Source organism: Manacus candei, unplaced genomic scaffold, assembly GCF_025592945.1.
Source record: "Manacus candei isolate 608988 ecotype Guabito, Panama unplaced genomic scaffold, ASM2559294v1 h1tg000028l, whole genome shotgun sequence".
NCBI lineage: Eukaryota > Metazoa > Chordata > Aves > Passeriformes > Pipridae > Manacus > Manacus candei.
The window spans coordinates 26,104,296-26,124,598 of NW_026138076.1; the positions used below are offsets into that span (position 1 = coordinate 26,104,296).

Sequence of the window (20,303 nt, forward strand, 5' to 3'; positions counted from 1 at the left end):
GTTTGGTATGTTTATCAAATGTGTCCAATCTTTCTATCATCACACAGTAAGGAATGAAAAGAGAAGTATACTATATGGAAAAGAGCATAAGTGAAAGGAATAGGGAAGGACTGGCCCATATATAAGAAACCAAAGTGATGAAGCAATGGGCCAACTAGACTTTCTTTTTCCTCCTCCCCTATTTTTGCTCAACCCTAACTGCGACTTCATTACATAAGTTACCTTTAAAAATTACATTTATCTGAAGGTTGGCTTTAAGGGCAGCATGTGAATGAAGCTATGAAATATACAGGACGTCACATCCCACAGACAGACAGTGGTTTACAGATCACACATGATATGGACACGTTGGAACATACACATATCCTGTCTGTCCAGCAACTACAATTCATGGGATTTTTACAACAAGTCTAGGTTGACTCCATCCAGGATGCTCTGGAATGATGCAGGTTTTGGGGCAGGCAGTTAGACACAGAATATTCTAGTAACCCAGCAAACCATGCATTCTGCTTATTCACATATTGCTGGGGAGATTTTAAAGGTACAGATGACAAGAGGCTGCTAAATTTTCAGCGAAAATCAATAGAGATTTGACACTCAGCTTTTGGGCAATCTCCAGTTCAGTGCTCTTAAACTCATTACAGTACACAGTTCTCTCCAAGAGTGATATAGATGACAAATCTTAAATCCAAAGTGCTTTTAGAAGTGAACAATTTTCAGGTGACAAAAAAGGGAAGGCCATTTTTTTCTACATTTAAAAATAACACTTCAGAGAAGTCCCTACATTTCTACATTTCTTCTATGCTATTGAAAAATCATTTTCGTTTTGTTTTGGTTTATAGTGCAGTATCACACTGTTCTGTAATTAGGAGAGCACAAAACTGACTTAAACACTGCTGCGTTATCTCACCCTCAGTTGATGTATGAAAGATAATGTCTTAGAGATAAGCTGTGTATGAGCCTTAGCTTTGTACATAACATACAATTAGAAATAACCATTATCTATAATTAGTCAGAGATAACTTAGAAGAAATACCCTACAAATCTGAAGACCACATTTGCTGTTAGTATAAACGAGGTAAGTCCTTTCACTTAACACCCCTCCCCAATTTGCTGCATATGAAAACTCCTGTTCTTCTGTTAACTGAAATAATTTGGCACCAAATTCTTACCTGCAAAAACTCTCTGACATTTGAGCCCAAGACACGTAGAATTGTATCATAACCAGATTCTTGACAAAACACAAAAAACATCTTCCCAAACATCTGAAGAATTTCCCCAGCATTTAGATCTAGTTAAGACAGGAAAATATGATTCAGTTCGAACACTGTATTTCACACACTTCTCTTATTACTTTACCCTTGTATTCACAAACAAGAAAGACAGTACCTAAACTCTACCCAGATCCAGAGGTCTCCAGTAAAAGAATAGCAAGATTCAGGATTCGTATGGCAAATAACGAGTATTCAATACAGGAATTTTGTTAGGATTTATCAATTACCATTATTACTTCACCACATTGTGCATTTCATGCATGTATAGTATTTTAGATTTTGATACAGACAATAAATCACTACTTGAAATGAAAGGAACTCAGTTGTCAGTAGTGCTCACCTCAGCAGAGTTAATTCTGATTTACAATAGCATGAAACCACATCAGCTGCTCCAGTTCAACATTACTACAGCCATCACAGTCTTAGAGGTTCTTGGCTAACTAGTGATGCAGAATGATTTCATATCACACTTGGGTCTGCAGAAGAATAATGCTGATGGGCAAAATTCTACCTTTCAAATTCTAGACCAGAGCTCCAATGACTGAAAATGAATGCAACCCAAATCAGTGGCTGATATGAAATGTGCCCATGTCACAAATGTTTCTGTAGCTCAGCATGCTTGCTCAGCAGAGATCAAGGATTAATTCAGTCATTCATTCACTCACTGCTCTTGCAGTAGTGATTGAAACCTGGGCATATTGGCAAAGTACATGCAGCAGTACATTGTTGCTTCATAGCTGCTCGTAACACTGCCCATCCTCTGTGGATGAGGTATATTACTTCACTTTAAGATGGAATACTTTGGAAGTAATAAAAATAATTTCAAGGAATAAAAGGAATAAAAATATCTTAAGAGAAATAAAAAAAACACAATCCTTTCTTCTTAGATGTTAAAAAAAAAAATCTCTCCTTTACTAATACTCTGCTTTCACTTCCTCTTTAACTACAGAACACAGATTTGGCAGGGAGGAGAGGTATTACCTTTTTTGTGATGAGGGGGCAAGAAGATATCTGTATTACTTACTAAGGACCTTGCTTGCAGCTGCAACCAGGTCATAGGTTTTGGAATCATCATAAATTATTCTGACCAGAAACTGTCCTTCTTCATCCAGCTGTGCCTCCTTCCTGAAGAAAACAGAATAAAATCTTTTCACCTGGGGGAGAAGCACCATATTGAAAAAGGTCTTTTAAATAAAATAAGTTTTTAGGGTTACTAAAGATAGAAAATTAGAAATAAATTTGTTCCATATCTCAGTCATTAGTGTACAATACAAATATCTAAGACCACAACTGTTCTGAAAATAATAATTAGCTATAGTAAAATAAAAAGAATTTTTCAGTACAGAGCCTCAGAAAGAAGTTGCTCAACTGATAAAGACACAATTTGCATTTTAAGAGAGGGGAATATCCAATAATGCAGACCAAGACAGGCTCTTCAAACACTTCTTAAGCTTTTCATTCCATCCAATTTTAATTACACTTTATTTACAATAGGTATGGGATGGTTTTAACAACCATTTGCACATATTTTCAAAGAGGAATTTAAAACACAGATATAGGTACCAAATCAATTATCTTTTTTCAGAATTCTGCACATGCCCACTGAACAGGAAAAAAAAGATGGCAAGATTTTGCAAGGCCTTGTTCTCACAATGCGCATCAATTCTCATGAGTAAAGTATCACCACTTAGGTATATCACAATAAAAATACACCTTTCTTCACTAAAGGAAACAAGCCCCAATCCCAGGTTCAATACAAGACTCATGCATATGTCCTGTGCACAGTTACTACTGAAACTAAGTCAAAAAAAGCAAAACAAAATGACTTCTTAGTTTTTCAGGATCAGTTAGTATTCTTTTCAACTTGAACACGGAGTCAGCAGCTTGTCCAAAAGGCAGCACAACTCTGTAGGCGAACTTGTTTCATGAGAAAAACAAGTTGATCCCCCTAGGCAACAAACTGTTGTGCCTTCCAAGCCTTGCATTTGACACAAGGGAGTTTCTAGGGAGGGTCCACAAATGCCTTTCCCCCTGTTTTACCCCACCTGCTTAGCACAGGAGCCAGGCCACTGGTGCTGCAGCAGTGGCTGAGTCCCAGCTCTTGGGAGGACAGGGAGCACCTTCCTGGGCAGGCAGATCCCAGGACCCTGAAGAGCCAGGTGCCCCCTGTGGTTGGTCCCACCATGCATAGGGCATGCCCACGGATACGGCCCTGACTCTGCCCAGCTTCAAGTCAAGTCATATTCTGCATTTGCTCTTTTTTCCCTTGCATGTTCTCCTTCAGCAAAGAGAGGCAGATGTGTAGGAGGACACAGTGTGGTCTCTGATGAAGTCATGCCCTGTTTGTTGAAGTCCTCTGGCAAATGAGCACAGCCTCCTTTTTCAGTATATTTTTTAAAGTAAGTGTTCATCTTCTGTGGTTTTGCCACAGAATGGGTCTCGATAGAGACATTGTGCTTTGTAGAAATAGTAACAAAAGAGAAGCCATCTGTAGGCACTCACACTGTAATTTATGTACCAGAATGAATTAGCAAAACTAATATGATCATGGATGGCATCACTAGTATATTTGCAGGTGGAGGGTCACAGCTACCTCATTAAAAAGAAATTATACTCTTAATCTAAATGCATCTCTATGCTGCAGAACACTTCTGAAGTCAAAAACATCAAAGAGAGAGGAAAGTTTACAAGTGATTTACTGAATCACACCTTCTTATATCAAACACAAAAAAAATTAGTACCGGAAGTTGTTCTTCAGAAAAAGCTTTAGAATTAGAAAAACTATAACAAAGGTAGATTATGAGGTAGGTTTTATAAAAAACTAAGCACATGGGATGCAAATTGAGACATTCATCAACTTGGTACTAGAATAATTATTTTTCTAATGTACAAATGAAAGAGAATCATGAGTAAACAATTATTTACTGTACCACGGTGATGAAGGGCTTTTACCAAAGTAGGGTAGAAATGCTTCCTTAGATAATGTTCAAACCTCCAGCTTAAGAGCCAATATTTCTAATTGCTCTGAATTTTTCTTGGTCATCAGAGGAAATATAAGCATACAAAACATAGATTCTAAACCTAGTTTGTAAAATTCTGCATCCCATTTTACATCAAACTCTCTCCATCATCATAACATGATCAACCATTAATTAAAATCAAAGACTTTGACAGAAACTCAGATTTTATTTTTCTAAAGTGGGCATAATTTATTTTAAAAATTAAATAATACAAACTGGGCATAATTTATTTTAAAAATTAAATAATACAAACTAATAATGCCTGAAAACAATTCGTTTACAGACGTAATGGAATTATTCATCCATACAAACAGAAATATTTTCTGTGATACTCAAGGAGAGGTCTGAAAATTAAGTACTCTTGTTCATCTTAAAACTGCTAGATGGCAAACTGTACTGCTGAGAAGGCCTGATTCCAATCTCATATGGCAGTATTCTATTGACCTAAATAAAATGACTCATCATTTAACCCTCCAATTAGTAATCATCAGTCTTTGATAATCTGTTCATTTATCGATGGATGTCTGGATTTCTTTTTCCTCTTCATCTTCCTTTAATCTTGCTCCCACTGACCAAAAATTATACATTGTTTTTATATTTTAAAAATATACTTAATTTTGTTATTAATTAATGAAGTACTGTAACTGTTACTTGAAATAAACATTTTATACTCACTCTAAGAATGATGACCTAAAAATAAGCTAAGCAGTTTTCCTAAAGGACTATGACAGGGCTAGAGGGGAGGTGAGACTAAATATCCTACACAATTCTACATAAAAGGAACATCATTCTCTATCCAATGACACAAAAAATATTATAATAAACTCAATGGGGGGGTCTTTATTTTCATGCTCCAAAATATTTTCATATTCCAAAATAGTACTTCTGGTCCTCTTTCCCCACCATTCTCTGAAAACTTCAGATCAGCCTCCAGGATACCAAGTCCCACAGATTCCTGAAAACAAATCCCATGCCACATATTCCTTCTTTTACTAAGCAGAAGGAGAGCTGGAGTTGTTAGTGGGAAATGATGTCTTGAAACAGATGAGGTAGTCAGGGACAAGAAGGTAGAGTTTACATTTCCTAAGAATGGAACTGAAATGAATATAAGAAGAGAAAACCATCTTGATTCTTTGATTCTCTTAACATGGTATGTAACTGCAAGTCAGCTACAATTTGGAGGAAAGTTTGCAAAGGGTGAACAAACTTTCCCACATCCCTGATACATGCTGTGCTTTTGTTTAATCTCTCTGATCTCAGCCAAACCACAAAGGGTAACATGCACATCTGGAAAAGCAATGAACATCCTCAAAAATACTGCATACTTGAACAATTCAGTAGACAGAGATTCTGTGTGTGAGAATTCTCTCTAAGAAAAATTGACCCAGATTGATGATGCTGGTATCTCTTGTTTCAAAACTACTTACATTTCTTTCCAATTATATTGACTGGAACTCTTCCTGTTTGCTTCTCTGTGCCAAGTCATGTTTTTTTTCTTATTTTCTTTGTCCAAGTTTTTTTTCAGTGTCTGCAATTTCCCTGAGCCACCACTCTTTAAAATTACCACTTGTAATTTCAATGTCTATTCCATTTAATTATTTTAACTATTTTGTTTTTCTCCAGTTTACTCAAGATCCTTTGGATCACTCAATAGCCATCTTCTCTGTAACCTTAATGATGTATTTCCCTTTTTTGATAAAGGTAAACAAAATTTTCTACAAAATTTGTCAATGGAAATATTTATTCCTGCAGGAGATTACACTCCTCAGTGACCCAGGCAAGTATCTTTGTTTGTCCTACAAATATGGCAAACACCATGACACTGTCTAATCTAAACCTGTGTCAAAAGATAAACTGCCTTTTTAAAGCCCCTGTTCGAAAATTATTAAATTCCAGAACTTTTCTCTACCTTTTCAGGTCCATTCCTTCTCCATACCTCTAAGATCTCCTGTGTAGGTACATACCAACAATTTAGCTAGATGCTGAGCTGAAATATAATTCAGTTAGATATTTGTTTTTCTGTATTATTTTTCTGCTAGATGAATTTCCCGGCCTGCTTCATCCCGATTGCTGTGCACACAGAACATGTGGCCAGACAGAGTGACTGAGGACAGGACAGGAGGTTCAGTGAAGTCAGATGAAGGGAAATCAGTGAATTCCCCTGCCTCTGGTGAGCTGGGTCTGCAGCTTCTGAAGCCCTTCTTCCTCCCTCAGTAATCTGACAGCAGTGAGAACTTCCAAAAGTCTTTCTATCTGAAATATTAGTTTTAAGACTATATGTGAAGGGGACATGCTGCCGAAAGCTTATCCAAAATGGCCACTGCAATGTGAAAACACTCCTATTTTTACAGAGGCACTTGTCTTTCAGTAAGTCTACAAAATAGCAGGTCCTCTAATAAACTTGTTTCAGAGACCACCACAGCTATCAGCACCAGAGAGGTTGACCACAACATGCCCACCAGCAGCCTAGGAAACAGGAATGGGCAATACATAAATGGTTTCCTCATGGCTGCACTTTTCTCTCCTAAGTACCTGACCCCTGTGAAAACTCTTATAAGTAATACTGAAAGTGTGGCTGCTTTGTCATCTTCGCAGAGCTGATGTGGTTGGCTGTCCATTAACAGTAATTCCTACAATGTTACATAGCTGTATTTAACTCCATAACCTGAGTACCACATATGAAAACAAAATTGCCTATGTGGAACAAGGGATGGCTACAAACCCAAATATGAGAACTTTAAAAGACCAGAAGGCTGCAACTGTTCCCATCTGAACAGCTTCCCTCTCCTGGCTGACAGATGGATCATGAGCCAGGATTAGAACTGCAATATAAAAAGGCATCCTTAGACGCAAAAAAATTTACATTTGGCTGACCACATTTCACAGAAAACTTCATAATCCATAGCTTTACAAAAAAACTGTGGCACTTCTCTGGAAATGTTTTGCTGCAGTCTTTAATCACAGTTTTTGATAAGATAAAGTTATGGGAGGAATTAACATAGTTCTGCTGTTTTCTGCAGACTGCAGTGTTTGATCACAAAGACATTAACAGCAATAACAAGTTGTTGGTTTCTTAAGGACTTGACTGGAAACAAGCCAAAAGCAACAAGCTCTGGCAAATTCCCAAGCCCTGGTTAATTCTTTAGTGAAGTAGCCGCATTACAGTAGCAAACTTTTAACTTTTGTGTGGCCTTTCTTTAAAAATAACTTCCAAGTCAAATAGAACAGAATTTACAACTAATTTCTCATTTACATTTCTAGAGACAAAAGAAGCATGGGGTTTGCTCCCCTGTAAGTTTCTGTTCAAAACCTTCAAAAATCCCAGGATTCTAATGCTTTTGCCCAAGTTGACTCCTGTCACATGAGATGTGATATTTCATGGTTCAAAACTTACATCCTATGACATTCCTGTCCTAACTGCTATGGTCTGGCAGCCCGTTTTATTTACTCTGGACTAATTTTGAATGATTACACAGAGCTACTTGAATTGTGGGAAACAAAGATTCCAGCCCAGACTTTTCTAAAATGCTTTTGTTTTCCTCCAGAATGTTTGTATTATCCAGGTTAATGTGAGGCATTTTACTTGGGAAAGAAAAGGACCTTAATCATTGCACCACGGAAAATAACACAGCTATACAGAGGCCATTTTTCACATACAGATTTGACCTTGACATCACTGGAGAAATTCCTATGGAGTAGATCAAAGAAGGATCAAGGCTTAAAGTAGTCTTTCCTCCATCAGCCATGCTAACACCCCCCCCCAAACTGCTGTTGATCTACCAGCACAGGACAGTGTAACAAGTGATACAATGTGTGTACAATGGTCCCTTTGAAAATCTTTCCCGTTGTGCAACTAGTTCAGTATTTGCAAACACACCGCTAAAGTTTAAGGTAATGTTAATAATTCACAGAAATGGATGAAATGTTACGTGTGGACAAGCATTCCAACAAAAACTATTCTTAAAATCAGAACAGATCCTGCACTTCAGATTTTTAAACCACAGATTGCACACATTTTTATTTCTCACAGAGGAAATATTTTCTCTATTTTGATGTAGTTAGGATTTCTTTTGCCATCTTTTGAGGTTTTATAGGCAACACAGACAGACAAGATGTTATGTCAGGTTGGTCTTACTTTTATAGCCCATTCTGCACAAGGTGAATTTTAATATAGTTTTTCAGTCAGACTGTAGCATTTAAAGGGAATTTGAATAAACCATAATAAAGAAGAAGATTGCTGCTGTCGAACCTTTTTTATTCCTGTGAAGTAGGACTTGCTACTCCTACCCCCGTAGTCAATCAAAAAGCTCTAATTTTAAAAAATTCTTACAGAAAAAGAACTCTTTCCATTTGCATGCAGTAAATATAGAGGAAAAAAAACCAGTACAAGACTGCACTGCTTTGCATCCTGAAGATGCACAAGCGTCTCTGTGCTACAACATTACTGTTTAGAAGCTGTTGCTGTCACTTTAACAGATCATCCAGAGTCCCAAAGGCACAACTGTATCTCCTCCTACCAAAACTCCAGTCCAAAGTGCATGCACTGGGTGTGTCACCTGGAACACACCACAACAGAACCTAGTCCCAAGACCACCTCTAGGACTTCTTCCATGATAGGTATTGTTTTCTGTTGGGACTTTTGCCACCATTGTGCTTCATTATTCCTGGTGTACCAAGGATGGAAAAAGTGCTCGTTAAATTGAAGAGATCAGTCAAAACAATGACAAAATAACACTACTGCACTTAGAAACACAGCATGGTTCTGATCTCACTGATAGGCAAAGTCAAGTTTAATTCCGTTCCAAGAGCAGCACTATTAAATGGGATTACATGTGTCAGAACTAAAGATGGTATCTGTGAAACCAGAATCATAGTTTTTGCATCTCATTTACATTAAAATGGCAAACTCGCTGCTTACTATATTACTTCACAGATGGTTGGTGTTTCCAAAATGTTTCTCATCTTTTTTTCATGTATTTCACAAAGATTATTTACTAAAAACTATTAAAAATATTGAACCACTCTTCCCAAAAGGAAAAAAAGAAAATAGACTTGTACATGTTTTGGATGGTCCAGATATATTTTAAAACACCCAGCTGGGGAAAACATAAATTATATTAAGTTACAAGATTAAATAAAAATGGGAATCTGTCCAGGAAAATGACATTCTGGGTAAAGTAAATAGGTGTATTTATAGAATTCAGAGTTCTGAGCTATTTCCCAGCTTTACAGGTTGGATATGAGAGTGTTTAATGTAGGATTTCAAAACAAGATAATCCTAGAAGATACAGTTAAGAAAAGTACAAGTTCTTTGCTACTACTACAAATATTAAAAATATTATTAAAAATATAGAGCTAGTATTATTTTCCTTCCTTTTACGTAAGTGGACTAAAAGGAATGCTATTTACAAAACACTCTTTCAAGTATTTAATTTGCAAGAGCAAGCAATATGTTTATAACAACTGTTATCCTGACAGGTCTAAAAGCACTTAATTCTAGGAAAACAGCAAAGTATCTGAAAGATACTGCAAGAACACTCACACAGTCTTTCATAACATGCCACTATTTCCTCTTAGCCAGCTTTTTCCCAGACAAATTAAAGAATTTGGCATCCACTCAGTTTAAACTCCTGACCTCCGAGCAGGTCCTTCCGGTGTGAGGAACTGAAGGAGCAGGCAGTATAGTGTCCTGACCCTAAAAATCCTGTAAATAATAACCTCCAGACCCATGAAGAATCATTTCTTTAGCATCAGTTTAAAAAAAAAAAATCAACTTATAAAATACTGCTTAGAGCTTTGGAAGAGTATGAAATAAGGACTTAGAAACATGAACAATAAATGTTCCTACTTAACACCGCTTTCTGGACAAAAACTCATTAATGTTAAAAGCGTATGAATTTAAAAAAATATCTATTGCCCCTTCACCACTGATGGTTTTCCAAAGTCTCTTTCCGACATCTATTTAAGTAATCTGTATTTTTTTCAAAATTGTCACAAGACTGATTGAACAGAACACTCTGTCTTCAGCACTGGGTAAACTCTCATGGTGCTAAGGGACTAGCAAAAACTCAATTTTCATGTTTTTTCACAGATCACTGCAATTAATTACAACTGAGTCATACATGACCCAAAATAAGAATGGACATACAATCTAAAACTCTAGTGAATAGTCTATTTTTTTCATCAATGTTTTTTGTGAGAGGACAATTAAAATAATTAACATGGTATGTCTGCAACATTACCAAGCATGAAAGAATCAGTAATTTAGGTAAACTGTAAAGTAAGCATTCTTTAAAATAAATTAGTTGTGGACTGGGAAGGGGAAATACCGATCAAGCTCAGAGCAGTTCAACCAAGCAGGAGAGGAATCACACAGGACTGACAGCACCAACACCACTGCAATATACAGGTATACATGTCTATGTGGCAAAATCCATAACCAATTTGTTTACCACCTGGACTTCTTCTACAGCTCCTTGGAGAAGTACATAGGAAAGGAATAGCAAAGCCAGAATTTTGATGGTAGAAATCCCAAAGGCACTAATAGGATAAAATAAAATTGAAGTCCTAGACACACATGAACCTACACTTAGATATTTAAAAGGAGTTTGGCATCAAGATTCTCTTGCAAATCAGCCCTTGATGAGAAATACCAAAAATCACTGGAAGGCTTTTCACTCGCTTCAGCTTCGCATGATTATTAACTGAAGTGACACACCTCACATTTTTTACACTTATTTGATTCTTATGTCCTGTTTAGTTTGCATGTTTATTGAGAGGCCACACTGTGGTTAAATAGACATAATATGCATGCACACATACATATACACATGTACAGCAGTGTTTATATGCTTATGCAGCTACATATACAAATACAGTTTCTCCAAAAATATAATATTTCTAAGCTGATGATTATCCATCTTCTCTGCTAGCAGAAGTGATGCTGTTAAGACTGTAGACAGATTGGTTTAGACTATGGTACTGTTTTATAAGCTTTTTAAAGGGCTGCCCCATACACAGAACTACAGTCAGCTGCAAACTTAAGAAACACTTTCTAGAACTATTATGAAGAAATAAAATGCCTCATAAAGAGCCATAAGCATCTGATGAGCTTTCTTTGGTTTAGTGAAAGCAGGAAAGATGGACTCAGGTCCACTCAGAGCAACATTAGTCTAGTTTGCTCCAAGCCACATTTCCCTGCCTCTCTCTAAGCCTGTATGACACAACCCACCAGTCACACCCATGAGCCCACAGAACCTGGAGGCTACCAGTTCTTTCAGTACTGAGGCTAGATCCCTCTTCATTAATGCACAACTATTCTGTATTTTACTTTATCTCATTCAACAATAAATAACCACAGGCTTGATTTACAGCAGTGTTCAAATCCAGCTCTGAAGACAGAATTATTCCTTTCTAACAAGTCTTCACGTGGAATTGATCCCTATACTATCTGTATGCACAAGTATTAACTGCCTTTCAAACAATCTCGTGAAGCCAATTATACCATTTCCACTTTAAATAGGCAAGAACAACATGGACAAAAAGGTTTCACTACTTTTAGGTGCCCAGTATGGGACAGGTGGTCCTGTTTTTTTCAAGGTACTGAGCACTTTTTATACTCAAAACACCATTTTCATGGACTTTACAGGCCACCAGCATCAGACCTACAAGTTACCTAAATTCCAACACTTCTTAAGAGCTTACTGCTGCAACTTATAACAACACTTTCATTAGAGCTTTTGTACATATTTTCCTATGTTTCTAAAAGGCAAACTATACTATCTTATGAACTGTTACTACATCTAAACATTGTGCTAAATAATAGTAGTAAGTCAAAATCTTGATTTTTTAAACATCAAAAAACATAAATTGTTTTGATATATTAGTAAAAAGAAAAAAACATCATTGACAAGGTGACATTCTGAACACAGTATACAAACACAATAAATCAAGCTAGTGCTTTTATTCTGCAGTTAAGAAAATTTTTTTATTTGCTTTAAAGAGCAAAAAATGGATAGTTTTTGCAATGTCAGAAATTCCAAGGAAACAATGTGTTTAAAAAAATCCAAGTCTGTCCCCTATAAAAAATATCAAATATATTCTTAAAGGTGTTTCATATTTATTTAATATTGTTTATTTATATTATTTACTGTTTTGGAATATAACTAAAAATATAATTAATCAGAATATCACATCCTGTTAATGAAAGTCAGTGGAGGACATTTTTTACATGCATAAATTCATAAAAGCATTTCCCTCTCCTGACGTAAGCAGCCAACCTGCACAACACTGATATACCTAACTGCTAGGAATGCATTTGAAAATGTACCCAATATACATGTATTCTTAAAACACCTACATTTTACTGCAAAAGCCACACTGAGTCACTAAAGTCTATGCTAACCTTCGCCAATAGGATGCAGAAGTTTCTGTGTCTGTTTAGTTTTCTAAAGGCAAATGACAGCCCTGCAGTTTATCTCACTCTCCCAGATTGTAGAGTTTTCTACCACTTCAGTTGAACCCAATTTTAAACTGAGCAGAGAAGCTTTTCACTTTCTTTTTCCACATTTCACCAGGATAATTTCTCAATCCTCAGTGTTTCACCACTTTAACCTTAACAGAAGACTTACAGGAAAAAAAAAACTTCAAAGAGACAACTAGCCTGGAGCCTTGGTAGGTTGTAATCTGTGAAACTTGGGGGAGAACAAAAATTTCCTTCCTCATAGGACAATCAATTTTTCTCTTCCTTCATGTGTGCTTCAAGATCATTGGGTCCATGTAAAGTTTGTGTCACTCAGCAGCTTCTCCAGACCTGGAGTCTTGGCAAGTGTAGACACCATACGCCAGCCTAACCTTCAAAAGGAGTATAAAACAAGGCAAAGGCAGGATGATGCCTTAACTCTACCTTAAGCACTGAGCACCAGGAAAATGAGACTGTTTTGTGGGGACTTGTACCATAAAGACAGAAGGAAGATGAAGACTGCAGCTGACAAGTTGTGCCATTTCATTTCCTAAATCTAGACATTTCATGTACCTGTGTGGGAATACTAATTTACTCTACAGGATTGTGATGAAGCATTTTAATGCATTTCTTAATAAGATATTTGAGTTCCCATTCATTTTCTTGGCAATATGTTTGAACGTGTCACAGTTTGAGCATCTAACCTGGCCTCAATTCAGATTTAGGGGCCCATGGGAAAATTCTGTATTCATTTAATCAGACACAGAAGGATAGTGTTGGGAAACACAGGATAGATGACTGTGTACATATTCCTTACTGACAATGCTCTAGCTCCCACATATCGACCCGGAGCTGTTTCAAGAAGCCACCCCTGTTAATGTTTGTTACACAATTAAATCTTTAGACTCGCTGAATGGAGTGTTCAGAATTTCACATATACAGCTGTTCGGCTCAGCCATATGTGATACCTGTTGCAGAAGAGCTCAGATTTTATCATGATAGAGACCCCTTTTAAAAATGTGTTACCATATACCATAAAAATATGCCCAACGCAAAAACATACTAGTGAAGACAACTTCTTGAGCCTTGGAAACTTTTATTTATTTTTAAAATGTGAGTAATCTCTCTGTGTTGTCTGGGACAGGTACATAGACAGTAATTCCATAAACACTAATTAGGATCAAGTTCACATGCTACCCTTATCACCCAGCAGTACAAATTTGACCTTAAACAGACATGAGTACAGAACTGCACGTATGCGGGAATGGTCAAGCCTGACAACTTCCAGTTTATGTCAGCCAGCGTTTATGCTGGCTGCAGAGGACTTGAAGATATCTAATGCCAAAGGAATCTTGAGAACCACCCTTTCAAGCCATTGCAACCATGGCCACACAATCTGAAACAGTCCTCTGGATGTAACAGTGACAAAATAAGGGATTTGACAGAGGTTTTCTCTTAAGCAGGGAAGGAACAAATGCAAAGTGTCTTCTCAGCAAAAATGTGCCTAACAGCTCTAAGGAACAGTTTATTTACTAATAACTCTTTGCAGAGCTAGTGAGTGCTGATCAAAGAAGTCTGTTTCCATGTATTCTGGGTCCTAAGTCTCCCCTTCCAAGGCCTGAAGAAGTGAATAACAATGAGCAACGTACAGGCAGCTTACAAGTGCCAGTAAGCACAAGAAATTACTATGCTGAATCACCTTCACTTCCCACTAAGAAAAATCTGCTACTGCAGAATTCAGCAACTACAGGACTTTCCTCTTGTTCCCTCTCGCTCATCCAGCTTTGTTAAATCCCTCTAATGCTTCCAGGGCTTCATCACAAAAAAACTGTCTGCAAGTTCAAATTCTCAATTCTATGAGTGGTAGCCAGAGAAAAAGCAAGGAGAAAAAAATTTTTGAGACTTTCCTGTTGAGAAAAGGCTCCACAAATCAAAATTAACTTTCACTGCTTATATGCCAGGTTTCTTCATGTTATTTTGAATTCAGTCTATTCGGGATCCAGAAAGTTGGTTCAAAAATAAAGGGCTTTGAATCATTCTGTGTTTCAAGCATTTTAATTCTAGTTCTTTAGCAAAACCAAGCCATATATCAAAGTATATACTGCAATATTTCCCCCGAGCTTCATTGTAAAGGCTGCATGATGTGTAAAAAAAGTCTGTTATCTAGTTATGATTTGTTTTTAAAGTGGACGAAAAAAAAACATGGAGCCTAACTTTCCCAAGAATTCCACTCTGGGGAATTTAAAAACAAAATCAGTATGTATCTTTTTTTGACAGATCATAGTTTCCTAAGAACATGGAAAAATTAATGAAAAAGCAGAAACAGAGACTTGAAGTCATCATTCTGATTCAGATAACACCACTAAGTGATGGCAATGAAAACACCACTCTTAAGAGCATCAAATTCAACTGTTTGGACTTCCAAATTCTATATGTAAGAACTTCATCCAATGTCACTTTTGACCGAAGAAGTTACAGAAGTGTTTTCATGCTTCAGATGGAGCATACCCTTTCAATTCAGTATTTAACTTTTTTGAATGTATTTTTGTTGAAGAATGACCTGTTTTCATTACTCCAATTTATTTAGTTCTATGTTTTCTTTTACCTTCTATCAATATTAAGTAAAAATTCACCCACTGGCATTCGAGAATCACTCAGCAATCACAACCCACCACTCTGCTGATTCACATCTCTGGAGTGACTTCAGAGAGAACAAAATAGCAATATGTGATCAGATCAAAAAAAAGCTTAGATAAATTTTGTGCTGAACTACCCAGAGGCCTTTCTGCTTCACAAAAATGCTGTTGTATTGCAAATTCAACTACACTAATAGTGCAAAGTTCCTCTCAATTTTTTTAAACAGCCAAAGACTGTTGACTTCAACAATTACTTCTGCAGTCATGAGTGATTCAACTGATTCCACTCAGCATGCCACAACACTGGTCTATATCTTCCTGTTGTTTTCTAAATGATTGACAATTCTAACAAAGCCTTTGCAAGAAGTTTGTATTTACCTATAAAAGATTAAACACCCAAACTCTTCCATAACATCTCTGTAAGTGCACTACAGGAACCAAAAGTACCTAAAAATTTAGTGGCTATGAGTTGACCCTGTACCATTCCCTAAATCAGCACCAACTATAATCTGTTACAGTGAAATATACAGGGGTTAGTTTACTGGTTTCTAAACTCAAGGATACATTACTTTTTAAAATAAACCCTGCTGAATAAATATCCTATTGTGAATGCCTTTTCCATAAGGAACTATGGCAGCTGTTGCATATACGTCAGCTCCTTCTTGCAGCTCACGTTCCATTTGTCTGTTTGGGTGGTGTCATGCTACAGTTTCCTTTCAGAAAGCCATCTTCTCTGTGAGCTAATGGCAGAGCCTACCTGCTGGGCTGCTACAGGACACAAATGTTTCTCACATGAAGAACAGAAACAGGACATACCAGCTTCCCAAATTTTCATAGCTGACCTTAGAAAAGTATTTTGTATCTTTCTAGTAAATTTGTCCAAAACGTTAAATGAGTAACACTCCTCATAGGGTTTAGTTATCCTCAGTGTTCTTTTAGTTGTTTGTAAAATCTTAAGAGATAGGATGCATCAGGAATAATAGCTGGGTTTTGAGAGTCTGACAGTCTTCTTGCATTAGAAGATGAAACTTTGTACCCTCTCTGATGGATTGATCTTAAATACAAATTCTTAGCAGCGGGTAATCTGGAAAAAAAGTAACTTAAAGGCATCTTGGTAAGGGATGACATGCCAAGAAAGAGCGAATATTTATTATTGTATTTTATACATGTTATAATTTTCATGGAAAATTATGCATATGTCACTATTTTATTTTATTGTCCCATAGCTTACATGTCATTTAAAAAAATCAAATTATAAGAATTCAAAATAGACCAGTGTGTTTAGATAAGGTATGTAAGAAAAATAAATACCTCACTTGCAGCACAAAACTGTGTGGCATTCACTTAACACTCACCTATGTTATCCACAGAACTGCATTTGCAAACAGTAATTTATAGACTGTCAGGGATCACTAGAACAATGAACACCTGCTGAACCACAACTGTGGACTCACCTTTGGTGATTTTAAAGACTCAGCTAGACAAAAGTCATAGCTGAGCCCCAGTCTAGTCCCAGTAACCATGCAGGCTGGAACAGAAACTGGACAAGATGACCTCCAGAGATGCCTTCCAAAGAGCATGTCTATAATTCTCTGATTTCATGGTAGTGTGTAAGATTACCACATTCCTAAGGAACAGTTTTATGAAAAGAATGTGTCACGGTAATAAAAATCTTTAACTCTGAAAATTGTATTAGGACAACAGCAATATATTATAACATTGACATCGACACTGACATATTAAAATTGGCCCAAAATAAATGGGAAAGAGGGATACAGAAGGTGGCATCCAGCTGAAAGAAGACCACTTTCTCCAAGTTGGATAATCGACTTTTCCCTTAAACATATAATATCAAGAGATCATATTAAACACTTTCTTCTGACTACATAGTTACCTAAAGCCTTATGAAGTAAGTTTACAACTTTGTAAGCTTTTAGGTCTTTTTAAAAATATTTCTTGTGGTTTTGCCCAATTATCAATATTACCATATTTATGGTAAATAGAATTTTGTTTACATTACTTATTTCAAACTTTTTGTGCAATCTCACAATTCATCAGAGGTTTAAAGTCAAGGCAGTCAGTTCCCTAGAAAAACATTATACTACCAGAAAAGCCAGGGTTGAACATAACAAATCAGGTTCAAGCCAAAAATCATACTTATACTTACATTCTTATACATATTTCTCTGTATAATCAGTGACTTTTTTTAATTTCAAGTGAGGACATTACCAAAATCTCACACTGGTTTTAGACCGCGTTTATTAGCTAAACGCTGTATTTCAGCTCCTTCAGAGATGCGAAGGGATGCAACTGTTGCGTGGTTCACCTGGTGGCCGGATGCAAGGACGGGCATATCCGTGGCTTCAGGGCGTTTTGCCCGCACATTATTTCTGCCACTTAGTCCGCACAACCCAGGGAACCGCGGGGATCAACGCCATCCCCGCTGCGGCTCCTGGAGACCGGGAAAGGTGGAACCAGACGGGTCTTGGCGGCGTTAGGAGAGGCCGAGGGGGGACGAGGCGCGGCAGGAGCCGCTCTGGTCCTGTCACGGCTGCGGGACAAGCCGCATCCTGGGCACCGCTGCCGGCCCGCTGCCCCGCCCGGACTCGCGGACAACAGACAGACAGGCAGACACACAAGAACAGACACACATACACGCACAGACACACACGCACAGACACAGACACAGACAGACAGACACACACACACACTTACTTGATGTCCTCCCAGACGGCGGGGCCGTAGTTGCGGATGACGAGCAGCTCCAGGGCGTGATTGACGAAGCCGTACTGCGGGCAGGGCGAGGCGGCGGCACGGTCAGGCACCGGGCGGCAGAAGAGCCCCTTCTCGCGCCCCGCAGCATCCCATCCCACCCTTCCCACCGCCCCGGTGGGAAGCGATCCCACCACGGGAAACATCACCCCCATCTCCCCCCGAAACAAAGGGCTGGGGCCCGGCTTCCCGCTTCCCAAGTGGATTCAGCCTCTTCCCTCCCACCATGGGCCCAGGCCTGGGTAGGGCGGACGCCCACCAGCAGCCCCAGTGTCCCGGGCCGGGAGTGTGGCCGGGCGGAGCTCACCATGGTGCCGGTGCCGGTGCCGGTGCCGCTGCCGGTGCCAGTGGCGCTGCCGCCGCCGCGAAGCAGAGCCCTGGCCCCGCCGCCTCACCGCCACCCCCAGCGCCGCCGCCGCGAGCGGCACCGCCGGCAGCCAATGGAGAGCGTGGCCGCTGTTCTAGGAGCCAATGACGAGAGCGGCCTCTGCGCTCTCTCCCAATCAAGAGAAGGGGCGGGACTGCGGGAGGCGGTGGGGGCGGGCGCGGGCCGGGGGCTGGGGGCCGGCACCGCCCGGAGCGGAGCGGGCAGTGCTGCCGGCGGCTATCGCGGGGCCGGGGCGTCATCCAGGTAATCCAGTGCCTGGGTGTCATCCAGGTAATCCAGGTGCCCGGCACCTTCCCGGTGGTTGGGTAGGTACCCAAGGTGTGCTCGCTCTGGTGTCACTGCTCTTTGCAGTGGATGCCTTCGCAGGAACAGAAACGCTTCCTCAGTTGTTTCATATACCAATGCAACTACTCAACTTTTAGGAAGATAAATGCCTCCTAAAAAGTGAAGAATCCGAGGGACAAAATGACCGCAGATATTTCTGCCCTGCACGTTCATTTTTCAAAAGATGCTGAAGTTGAAAGCATAATAATGAGTGGTCTCAGTAATGGGGATTTTCTTGTGTATTATTGAGTCCCTGTCAGTAGCCACTGTGAATAAACACTGCATTGTATCAGTAACCTGCTGCAGATGGATTCCTAAAGGGTTCTCTGAGTAAGGTATGATCCTTACAACAGGATTCTTTGAGTAGAGGATTACTGACAATATGCCAAGGACAGTTCAGAAATAACATAATGTCATCATATCATATCCTATACATGGAACACAAAAAGATAGTGCAGCACTTGAAAAACCCATATAGTTTAAAGCCCTTTGTACCATCAAAAGACCTGGCCTCAGTGTATGAAATAAAAATTCTAAAGAGACTACTGATTTTTATTTTCTTGGCTTGTTTAAAAAGAATAAAAATATATTAAAGAGATAATTAGTTTATCTAGGACGATTATAGGATGAGTACCTGGTGGCCTACTACTGTAGCAGCTCTTGGGCAGAGACCTTGCTACATGAAAGCACTAAGCCACAGACACCAACCAATCCAAATGTATTCTAGATGTAAGTAAAATTACAGAAGTTCAGACCTTAGTAAGATAAAGTAAGTTTAAATTTTGAACTGTTCACATACTTCTTGGGAAAAAAATGAAGTATGTATGTTGGAAATTCCATGTAAGTAAGTTAAAAAATGACACCATATAAAATCTTTTGAAAATTCATCTATTGCCTGGTAAACTTTTGAATCTGTGTTAATGTCTATTAAAAATTCTTCTAAGTGAGATAGACATTAGAAACTTGGCAAAGTGATCTCAGTAGACATTGCAAGAAAGCAGAGGGAAACCCTGCTGTTAGGTCATGTAGGCACAATAATGAATTCTACTTAGTTTAATACATTCCAAATCTACTGGGAAAACCAATTTTAGATTTTTTAAAAGAATGACCAAGCACAAAAACTTCTGTATAATCTGTTAAAAATCATAGAAGTAATATGGTTATTTTGTAGGGAGGAAAGGAAATATTTAGATAAATTAACCAAACTACTGGTTAAATATATCTGTGTAGAAAACCAAACAAAAATTGAATAGATGCAAATCTCTAAAAATCTCTTCAATTTCCAAGAAACTGGCAACAGAGATAATGTCATAAATCATGGTGCTGAAACCAAACCAAAGGCTATATTTTCCTATAGCTGAGGAGTGGTCAACTTTCACCAATTAACTAAGATTTGAGTACATCAGGTCATTATCTACTTTTTCTATT

General features: G+C 38.3%; 1 protein-coding gene across 2 annotated transcripts in view; it reads right to left on the reverse strand.

The window, feature by feature from the left end:
• The window catches only part of GUCY1B1 (guanylate cyclase 1 soluble subunit beta 1), a 43,280-nt gene extending 24,716 nt beyond the window's left edge, over window positions 1-18,564 (reverse strand). For both annotated transcript variants that reach the window (XR_007904999.1, XM_051790620.1), the window contains exons 1-4: window positions 18,471-18,564; window positions 18,107-18,180; window positions 2,299-2,399; window positions 1,173-1,291 (exon numbers count right to left, since the gene is read on the reverse strand). Coding sequence is in view for 1 of the 2 variants with exons in the window: in XM_051790620.1 (XP_051646580.1) it covers window positions 1,173-1,291; window positions 2,299-2,399; window positions 18,107-18,180; window positions 18,471-18,473 (297 nt within the window). In the remaining variant the exon portion in view is untranslated. The remainder of the gene's footprint in view (window positions 1-1,172; window positions 1,292-2,298; window positions 2,400-18,106; window positions 18,181-18,470) is intronic.
• Window positions 18,565-20,303: the final 1,739 nt, after the last annotated feature.